We start from the raw sequence: 11,027 nt of genomic DNA on the forward strand, positions 1-11,027 counted from the left end.
TACAATTGCAAGTATTACAATTAAGTATTATAATTAGAAAAACATCAACCAACTTCTCTACAGAGAGAACTCTCCGTATCTTGTTCCTAGTTCTCAGACCCACAAATCATGGGAGAATAAAACCCAGGTAATGAATGGTGGAGTTGACCAGCAAGAAAAATTCAATAGTTGTTAAAAACCCATGTATGATTCTGAGACTAGATTTAAATGCAACATTATGAACTGCTAAATTAAACTTTCAAATTCTTGTACAAACATAATAGCTTTACTCATTGGCTGCCAATAGGCCCTTCTCAGGCTGATGACAATGAGAAAGCTGCCTTCTTGCTACAGTTAAAATTGTAAATAAACAAAAATATTCTCATGTGGAAGTGTTATACTCTTGCCACATTCTACTACCCTTTAAGTCTATTGCAAGTCATTAATAATATATACAAGAACAAAATCTTAATCCATATGAGACACTCTGACAATTATATATATGCTGAGAGAACAGGTAATGATGATAAGAGTTCCAGGGCCATGTGAGTTACCATGGCAGGTTTAGCTGTCCTGTTTGATGATTATCTGAAACAGTGCTCCATAATATTCCAATACCACATATAATAGCTAGGTCTACTTATTTTAGTCTTGTACTTCTTGGCACTTTCTGGGGCATCTTTTCCCTGATGCACTTGAGCTGCCTTGGCTTAAGGGACTAGGATTTGTTTGGAGTGCCTACATAACCCACTAAAATATTCTGGTGAGAGCCTCTAAGAGGAATCTTATATCCTTCCTGCCCCACCAGAGTGGGAATGAGAAGATTGTTGTTTTTATCCAACGGGAAACTGTGGCCTATGGGAGGATATGAGAAGAGGAAGATTTGAGCTCTCCATGGATGCAGCTATATTTTCTCCTCCCTCCTCATAGCTAATAACATCTTCTGACAGATACTTACAGGTGAGGATGCCTACTTTACATCTTCCTCCTCTTTTCACCACTTGTAAGCTCATTCAACTCCTCTCTTACTTGCAGAGAATGCTAATCATATAGGAAGTGATTACAAAACGTCTCTTTTATTTTTAGATGCTTTGATCATGTACATGAATCTGTTTTGTTCAAGGCTCTTTTCCTAGGACAGTGCTTGCTTGTTGGATAGTTTTAAGCTTCTGTCAGAGAGCAGAAGATTGCCTATTGTGTCTTCTATATTTGCAACCTATTTGATTCTTTTAATTTCCTATCACCACCACCACCACCACTATCATTATTATTGAGGTAGAAAAAATAGTTCCTGTGATGTTTTGTAAATATATGTTCTCAATGTACACACTCCACCATCTGTTATCAGTCTCTGTTTTGCGAGCTATTGATGGAATCCTTGCAAGTGTTTTCTCTACTAGCAAGATGGTGGATTTTTCACCTGACTTCTGTTAAAGAAATTAATGCAAGCATGCCACTTTCCCGTCAAATATAACCATATCCTAGCTGACAGATAGCAAAGTTAAAACTATCTGACCAATTACTTGAAACAGCCAATTTTGCTAAGCCCATAACTTGGGCAAATGGCCTTGGTACTTGCATGCAGAAATATGTTCATAGATCTGTTTTGCTATTTAATTTAATGGAAGTGTGTTCCTTGGGACCTTGAGAAGTAGCTGATATATGTTAAGTAAACATGGAAATCACCAGAATCTTACTGTGGCGTCGAATCTTTCATTAGATCAAATTGCCTTCACCAAAAACACTAAATTTGGGTGGAAGCATTTTGATAGGTTGCATGTCACTAACTCCAGGCTTGACTGCCCTTTTATGATTGCTTACAATTAAATTGGCGTTGGTTTCTTTGGAAGATGTTACTGCATTCTGCTTAGTTTGATACTAATAGACATTTGAATTTTCTCCATGCCATACTTATTTTATCATGTCCTCTATTTATAAGGACAGTCCAGAAAAAGACACCGTATAACTTCAAATTTATTCCTCCCAAACAAATGACATCCAGCAAGCAATCGAATAGAATATAGTTCGTCTGCTATGAAGTTGGAAGTTGTTGCAAAGAATTCTTGAAGTATAACCAAAAAGGAAAAGCACCATTACTGAAAGTGGAGTACCAAGTATCAGCATAACTTACAATCATCATCTTCTCAAATTTCAGATAGAATCTGACATTTTCTTTATGTTGTTATCTTGGCCATCAGTTACAATATTGTCAACCATCATGAAGCATCTGTTTCAAGTGCTAAAACCAATCAATCATGGTCCATGACTTAGAATCTGAATATATGCAGGGTTCATTCAGCATTTGAAATCGATAGCTCCCAGGAATAACTGGAACGTATGGAGATCTAATCAACATCCATATTCGACAGAGTAGCCGATCAGACAAACCCCAAACCAAATCGCCAATAGACAATCCATAGAAGACGGATGAAGTTCCTGAAGCACTACGATAAAGAACGAGTAAAAATGGCCATCCTGAAGCATGAAGAAACCTTCAGACAGCAGGTAGGCTCTCTGGATCTTAGATTCCCTCTTTCCTACACCTGTTTCCATTTTACGTCCTAGTCTGAGAGCTTAAATATGTCCTCATGCATCGATAAGGTCCATGAACTCCATCGCTTGTATAGAGTTCAGAAGCTACTAATGAGTGATATGAAGAGCACAAAACTGAAGAAACAAAAAGATCTTGCATGTTCCAAAGTTAATCTCAATACGTGGAATGGGGAGAATGAGACAGGTTCATGTCACCCAAGTTATAACAACCACCATCAGAGAAGGCCTCGTCGGCCGCTAAATCTGGAACTCCCAGCAGAAGAGTACATAGAAAATGCTGAAGAAGATGTGATGTTAGAGATCGAACAAGAAAGTGACGTAGAGCTAACGCTGGCCATAGGAGGCAGCCGGAGTGAGAGACACGGAACTCCAGGAACGAGCTTTTCCTCATCTTCCACTGGGTCAAGTGGGGTGAAATCGAGAGGCCATGAAGGGGGAGTGAGCCAGGCGCCAGATATAAACGTCAGCGTTGCAAACGAGAGGAACAGTCCCTTTAATGTTGGAGAAGGAATGAGACAGGATAGAGTAAAGCCGTCACCTTGGCTCTTCCAATGTCTGAGCCTCAAGATGGCGTGACCTTCGTGGATTGCAAATGTTTGTTATAGTTTGGCAGTCGATGGCATTTGGTAGCTTCTTAGATTAAAGCCTTCAGTCTTTTATGCACATCTGCTGACCAAACCATGGGTGATGCTTGAGTTGACCATCTGGCTTGTGCTGAAACAAAGTGGTCTTAAATTCCTTTTTTTTTTTTTTTGTAACGTATGAGAAACAGGTTGACCAGTTTTGCAACATGAGGACTTCCTCTTTACCGCTACCGTCCAAGCATACTTAAGTGCAGAATTTTGATGGGACCGGTCTGCCAATTAGCCTTCCTCCTTTCTTTTCTTCTTTCTTTCTTCTTTTTTTTTTTTTTTCTTTTTTTTTTTATTTTTGGTCAAATAGAGTGAGTACAATTTACCAGAACAATTAACCTGGGAGACTATCTAGCAACTGCACTATAACACCCTCTAATTTTTTTTAAAAAAAAAAATAAATGTAGTCGCATCAATTACCAGAATGTTCCAAAGATATTTCAATAAACAAAAAAAAACCTCAAAACATAAAAAGCTATCCAACCAGCTGCACTATTGACACGAAATATGAAGTTATGCTCAATTTGGATAGCAAAGCGACCCACTAATTCTTGAATAGCAAAAACTAACCACAATAGTTGACTTTGATATTATCTACTTCAATGTGGTTCGGCGATGAGAGGGAATTGTAGTTCAGCTATCAGCTTTCACTGCTTTTGGTTTGGCTTGGCTGAGCACATAACAGTAAAAAGCATGGCTGGCGGCTTTATGATGCTGCTTAAGAAGATACCCTGAGCAGCTGCATAAATCCAATATCCTGCTATCCATCTACATCGACATATAAGCAGCGAGCAAACAGATGTAGACCCTTCCAGCTAAAACATATTATTCTAGACCTCGAAAATGTCTATGCAACGTAATAGTTTTCCCAATGCTACATCGGCAACGCTGAAACTACTTGCAAGTTTTTACCCAAAAAAAACTACTTGCAAGTTTAACTACCATCATTTTCAGTTAATCACAGGCAAGATTTCTTTCTGCTGAACATATAAGATTACTGATATTTCAACCAATATTTAGTTAGTGCAGCATGACACATGGAAGCATAGGCCAAGCTGTCATCTCACGGCAGCATTACCTCACAAACCCTTGTTACTGTCATCCTTTTCACGTTTTATGGAACTTGCCAGGAACCGCATCCACAAAAAAATTTAGACCATCATGAAAGGCAACCAGAAAACAAGCAATGGGCTAGACAGGAAGCATACCAACTTTCTCATAGTTCGAAGCACAACAGACTGGATTACAAACGTAAAGATGCAATACACATGAATACTGCAAGGGCGATAAAGTTTGCGTCCTCTAAGTTATAGAACATATCCATATCTAATGTAATTTGACTGGAGATGATGCTTCTTCCTAATAGCTCTCTACTTCTTAAGGTGGGGAAAACACTGATAGAGATCGGATTTTGGATGCTTTGCTTCAGCATGTTCTCTGCATTTCACTTCCGATGTGGTACAAATGAATGTCTGCATGCATACCTTGCACTGCATTCAGGACAAAAAGAGCAAACGTGAATAATTAAAAAAGGCTATCACATAGGAGACCTAAATAATAATGATGAAATCATGGCTTAGTAATACCAACATTATTCAAAACGAATAATAACAATTAGCCTGAAAATTCAAGTAATCTTAGCACTGCACTCAAACGTGCAATCCGTGCATGAAGTGCTCAGTGCAAAAATGAATGCTGAGATTAGTGGCATTTATGAAGTCTCAACCAACATGTTCAATGTTAGAAAGCAAAAACAGCAGGGATAATCCTTCAACCAAAAGAGAGAAACTTATTCTTCCCTCCAAGTATTCAACGGTTTCATAACAAAAATTCCCCGCGGCCAATTTATCTCCCTATGTGTCCCTAAGGACAGCATTGCACAGTCTGAAGGCAACGTTTCCACTCAATGTGGATATACAAAAACTTCTCCATGTAAACACTAAAAGATCTCATTAGGGAAGTGAAACAATATAGCAAGGTATTGCTAAGTTGCATCCATCATGCATACAATCCCGATACCTAAGCTTTCAGAATCTAATATATTAACAACAGACTTAGAATTGTAATCAATATTACAGTTAATACACATTTTCCAATTTTTCTAAATAAACCATAAAATAACTCCACAAGGGAGATGCAAAAAGAAAAAACTAATAGTTCAGTAAAACTTTGCATTTCCATCAACAAGATACAATGTATGTTCATCATCAGCTAGCAAGGAATAAACTTTGCATGGACCCATAATAAGGGCAACCTTGAGAATCAGTGATCATATTCTGAAATCTTGTTTCCATAAATTTATTTTAGCCAAAGCAAAATTACTGAAAAGAACAAGGTAAAATTCTACCTCGCTGGATTTGAATCAACCCTGGTTCCATTCCATGAACTTGATACATATCCCACAAATGCAAAGTTTAAAAACTTCTTGACCTGGAAAGATCTTTCTTGGTTTTGTTGCTAGTGTTACAATTTAGTCCAGCAAATCTATGCTTAAAGTCACTTCACAAAAATTGCAAGTCACAGTTTTAATTTATTTACTTGTTAGCAAAGGTCAACGATGGTCAACCACCAACATAAATGCTTGACCAAAGTTGGCCATGCATGATGATCTGCCGTTGTCTAATTATGTTTTTCTAACATTTTCAGAGCGTCAAGTTTATCATGCCAAATATCTAGAATTAGAATCACATTTTGGAAACCCTCTTGCACATAACTCACTTTTTGGCTCCGAAGATTCTGATGATGCTTGCAGCCAAAGCTAATGCAAGTATTTAACTATGTGAGTAATTTGACCCTGACTGACATAGATGACAACTCTAAGATAAGCAAATGCATCACTTATTAAAACTTAGCATCCACTTCCCTGCACCAAACATCCCATAGATAAACAGCTCTTTTTCTCAGAGTTTGAGATCTAGAATTCCAGGGATAAAGAAGGTTACTACGCGTTAATTAAGACAGTAACTTAAAGGGGCCAGATTCTAGCCTTGACCAACTGATTCAAGCATATTCACTTTTTCTTCTATTTTTTTCTTTTAATTTTCATCACTCCTATTGCCTATAGCTTAACTCCTTTCACTGACTTTGAAGTTATAAAATTAACTTGTTCCTTTTATTGCCCAGTAGCAGGTGTTTTGAAAAACATTCTTCTACTTCATAATTAGTATAATTTAGTATAAAGTCATCTACTTCATAATTGAAAAAGTATTTGGACAACTATGGCTGGATGCTTTTTTTGCAAAGTTTGCAAAACCAACCCAAGCCATCTGGTTCAAGGTATACCGAACCGAATTGATGCGGAACTAGGTCAATTTGTTGGTTCGGTTTGGGACTTGGGTCGAAGCAGTCAAACTCAAGCAGAACTGACTGATTCCACTCATTACCCAGTTTCGAGCAGTACCATAACTAGGACGAGAAAAGAGTGCTGGGACTCTAGCTTGATACGGTTATTACCATACTGAATTGGTAACATACCGGTATGGTTTATGATAGCGATCTTACGGGCCTTGCTGTTTTTAATATAAATGAAGCTTCAATTTACAATAGATTTAGAATTAGTTAATGTATTTATTTTCAATACATAGAAATATAGATATGTATTCTTTAACTATTAGAAATATAGATATTTTATATGTTCTTGCAATTTTGGTGCTCAATTTTGGGCTATTTTTCTGGTGGATCTTGAACTCTTGTTTCAGCAGGCAGCATTTGGTTGTGAGATTAACCTAAATAAAAGAGGGGATAACAGGTTATCCTGCCAAACTCTGCACCTTTTCATGAGATAGGATTATTCCTGTCAACACAGGATACCCCACTTTTCACAAAATAAGCCAACTAGATCCGCCACCCAGAACTGACGTATCTAGTGATTTGTCTGATGAGCTATTTCTCTCTTTACCCTCTTTTCACTTTCTCTTTCCCATTTTTTCATTACATTTTTCATCCTATTCCTTTGATAATTACTCTAGTTACATAAAACAAGGTTACCTCTATTTCCCAACTAAATGCAGCTGTAACGTTTAGTGCCAAAAAGTCTTACATTAGGTCTAGCTGCATTAGGACCCATTTCAAGTCATTAGAATTGTCTTTGTTCGATTTTGATTTCTTTTTCTGATGGATCTATGGAGAAAAACTATCTTGTTAATTCAAGAAATTTAAAAGAATTATATATGTTAATTTTTTCCTTTTTTCTTTCTTGGGCATGCGAAAATGCCTGGAGATGTCCTAGCTATATAAGGAGGCTATTTGGTAAATCTTGCTATGGCTTTTAGTACAAAAGGAGGAGGTGTAATTGGTTTGATGCCCGTTAAAAAAATAAATTTCTCTTGTTTTATTTTTCCCATCTACCTTCTTCCTCTCCTCATATTATAGTTCTCCTAACCCCACTTTTACTCAATCCTCTATTCTATTTGTTTTTCTCTTCTAAATTGTAATTAGGCACATCAAATTGAAAAAGTAATTTCTGCTAATTACATCAGTCCCAGATCTGAACTAAATGAGCCTATAATCAGTAACCTGCAGCTTTTAATCAATGATGCACCATCCATCAAAAGGTTATCTAGAGATAAGTACGGAAGAAGCTTGCCAATCAATGAAATTATAAAGAAAGCAATCACAACTAATGGATCAAAAAGGCTAGTCTAGCCCAACGACCGTCCACATTAGGTGGATGGGCCACAACAAAAAGAAAGAATAGCAGCAAGCTTGTAAAAGGTGATTTTTTTTATTTCTTTAAAGTGGTTGTATGTACAAGTAATACAAACATGATGTAAAGCATCATCATGCCAACCAAGACCAACTAATTCACATCCAAATGAACCCACATATTGTTCCTAAAATTTTTGACATAGAACACATAAATGTGTTGTGTATAGACACAATGATAGCAAAAGGATCAGTTACACAACTCCCACCAGTGTTTGTCAAAAGCCCTACATGAGGCCTACAATGCTATAATAAACTATGTAAAGGTACAATTAACCTCTTATAGAACTTCTTCATCATGGCCTACAAAAAAGTTAGTATGACTAATATTACATGCAATAAAACGTTAATTTTGATGGGGCAAGCTGATCAGGAAAACCAAACAAAACTGGGAGATATCTTAATTTCTTGGGGTTTTCACTAATTAAAGCATGTCCAATGACACAACATATGTGCAAGTGTGAATGTGAATGCAGCTCTACTGGCATGCATGTTATACTACCTAATGTAGAATAATTTATTTTGCATATAATGCACACAGTTGTTCAGAAGGTTGGTGGCTTCAGGTTCAGAATAAATAAGAATTTGGTTTGCTCCAAATTACTTAAAGATTTATGCTTATAAAGCAACTCACAAATAACAAAAATATTTTATTGTTTGTAAGTACTGACCAAGTGTCATTCCCCATATTTGGTAACGGAAAGGAATCCACCAAATTCATAAGGTCATCAATACTCAGTATGTCCAGTGAAAACCCTCTGATGGATACTCGAATCTATTGTTTTCTAAAGAAACACAAAATTCTCTTGAAAGTAAAGTCTCAAAATCCATCCTTTCTTTCAGCATATTATTCTCACTATAAAAAGCTCTGATCTTTTGACATTTATTTTCATCTCTACGGATCCTTCCAAGAACCACTATGCACACAAACAAATCCCCCAGTAACGCAAAATAACCATGCCAACAAACAACCAACCATTAAAAATATCAATTTCAATGGATGGTCCGAAGGCCTCGAGATAGAACGTTGTCATCCTTCCATTATTACCAGTACTCACCTTAACCATGAAGATTTCCACTAAATAAGAACGGATCCGCCAAGATCTGACCAATTACATACGATCTCGAAAGAGACAATGAAGAGATCTAAACCCTAAAACGTCTTTCAAATTACAACCTCATTCCAATTGAGAAGGTAAACGAGAAGAACCTGGATTGACATGGCCTTCTTGTTGGATTCCAACTGGCTCCCTGCACCGAAAACGTCAAACCATCGATCTATCGTTGAGAAAATAGTGGAAATCTAGAGAATTCCAACAGATCTAAAGATCTAGAGAGGGGGAAATGAGATCAAAACCCTTGGGGAGCTTGTTCTTCTCCAAGTGCTTATCGCGCGCCATCTTCGATTTCTGCCCGTTGCCTCCTCCCATCTCCGCTCCCTCTGCCTCTTCTCTTGCTCTCTTCAAAGCCTCTTCCTTCGTTCGCTGCCTCTCTCTCTCTCTCTCTCTCTCTCTCTCTCTCTCTCTCGCAAGGGGAGACAGATGGGGAGCGAGAGGGATAAAAAAACGAGGAGGGGGAAAGGGATAAAAAGACGAGGAGGCAGTCGGCGGCGGCGGGCGAGAGGGAGAGGGGTGGGACGAGACGGCCGCGAACCAAGGGCTAATAAAATGCGAGTAGTTTGAACCTGGATTGCCGTATACTATTATTATTGAAGTGGTATAAACTTTTATTATTTCCTGCTGGCTACGGTCTCAATCCTTGGTTCCAAATACCCAAAACAACAGATTAGTTTCCCCCTTGTTTTAGATGACTTATGATAAGTGAGTCCTTAATCTTACTTAATGATTATTTTAGTCTTTCGAGTCTATGTATTATTGTATTTTTCTTGCACCTTTTGAAGAGGGAATCTCCTCATATGTTACTATTGTCAATGGTAAACTTGAATCAAAGTTGGATTAGCATCTATATAAACCCCTAAATTGAAGAGGAGTTTTGAGATGTGTTCAAATTCCATAATAGGATAGGAATCCACCTTGGTGCATATGGAAACCGACTTTTGTTGACAGGGTGAACTGACCAATGAAAGCTCACCACCTAGTCATAGGCTAACCACTCAAAGCTTGTTATATAGCCGACCCAAAAGATGCGTGGAGAATCATCTGTATTTTAAATTTTTCTCATACTGTCAACAACACAGTCATGATCACTAGTCGTTTCCTAAAATGCGATATCCATGCAGATCCCACGACTGAGAAATATAGGTGAAATTCGCGAACAAGATACATGGTTTGTTGCCTTATCAATCGGTGTATAGCTCCAAACTAGTCCACGATAGGCTTCGGTCCTCGTCTATACATTGCGTTCCCGAGAACCTTCTCTTTCAACTCTCGTGCGCTACCACTCTGTCCCTCTTAGGCCTCCTTCTATTCACTGAGAATTGCATCTGACTTAAGCATCGAAGGATCCCTCATCGAACACACTCCGATAGATGGACTTCTTTATTTTTCATACTTCAGATCAAAGCCAATGTCAGAGCACTAACCGAAGTCGTTCCTCTACGTCCAATACCGACTTGTGGGTGCTCGACATCAGGATCGCTACCGATCGAGCATAGTGGCCACCGAAATACCGCTATGAAAGCGTACAACAATCCCATCCAATCTTTCTGATCCAAATGGTAAACGAGCCAAGATCTCCGGTGACCTCCACTAACTCAATGCTTGGATCGGGCTGGTTCTAGCAGTAATACACCTTATAAATAGGTACTCTAGGAACTGCTCTAAATATGCAAATAGTGAGTCGCTAAGAGCCTCCTCTCCTCTTCTCCACTTTTCTCTTATTCTTTCCTGTTTGATACCCAAGGTTTTGTGATGTGGTGCCTTAAAAGTGGAAATTCTCAAAATGAAAAAGCTAAGGATATCATCAAAGACGTTCAGAGGCCGTGGCAATTCCGATAACACCTTAAATACGAAATGAAAACCAGTCTCCCATGCCTTCTGCCTCTACCAATCACTTCTGTGGTCTGGAGAGGAATGATGCCCCCACTCTACTTTATCAATTACGACAAGCAAATTCCTTGAATGCTTCATGTTCGAGGATATTTAGTCCCTCCATCCTTCCATGGAGATTGAGCATGTTTAGAGAGGTTAATAACAATTC

General features: G+C 38.1%; 2 protein-coding genes across 2 annotated transcripts; one reads left to right on the plus strand and one right to left on the minus strand.

Annotated features, from left to right (window-relative positions):
* Window positions 1-723: 723 nt before the first annotated feature.
* On the plus strand, window positions 724-3,346 carry LOC103709213. The gene is made up of 3 exons (XM_026805449.2): window positions 724-939; window positions 2,268-2,484; window positions 2,581-3,346. The coding sequence occupies exons 2-3, from the start codon at window positions 2,407-2,409 to the stop codon at window positions 3,106-3,108; spliced, it is 606 nt and encodes a 201-aa protein (XP_026661250.1). The 5' UTR covers window positions 724-939; window positions 2,268-2,406; the 3' UTR covers window positions 3,109-3,346.
* Window positions 3,347-4,353: 1,007 nt separating this feature from the next.
* LOC103709211 (uncharacterized protein At2g23090-like) lies at window positions 4,354-9,544 on the minus strand. The gene is made up of 3 exons (XM_039115748.1): window positions 9,226-9,544; window positions 9,079-9,119; window positions 4,354-4,654 (listed from the first exon to the last, which is right to left on the minus strand). Exons 1-3 carry the CDS (start codon window positions 9,296-9,298, stop codon window positions 4,535-4,537), a joined length of 234 nt encoding a protein of 77 aa, XP_038971676.1. The 5' UTR covers window positions 9,299-9,544; the 3' UTR covers window positions 4,354-4,534.
* Window positions 9,545-11,027: the final 1,483 nt, after the last annotated feature.

This window comes from Phoenix dactylifera, unplaced genomic scaffold (genome assembly GCF_009389715.1).
Source record: "Phoenix dactylifera cultivar Barhee BC4 unplaced genomic scaffold, palm_55x_up_171113_PBpolish2nd_filt_p 000007F, whole genome shotgun sequence".
Classification (NCBI taxonomy): domain Eukaryota; kingdom Viridiplantae; phylum Streptophyta; class Magnoliopsida; order Arecales; family Arecaceae; genus Phoenix; species Phoenix dactylifera.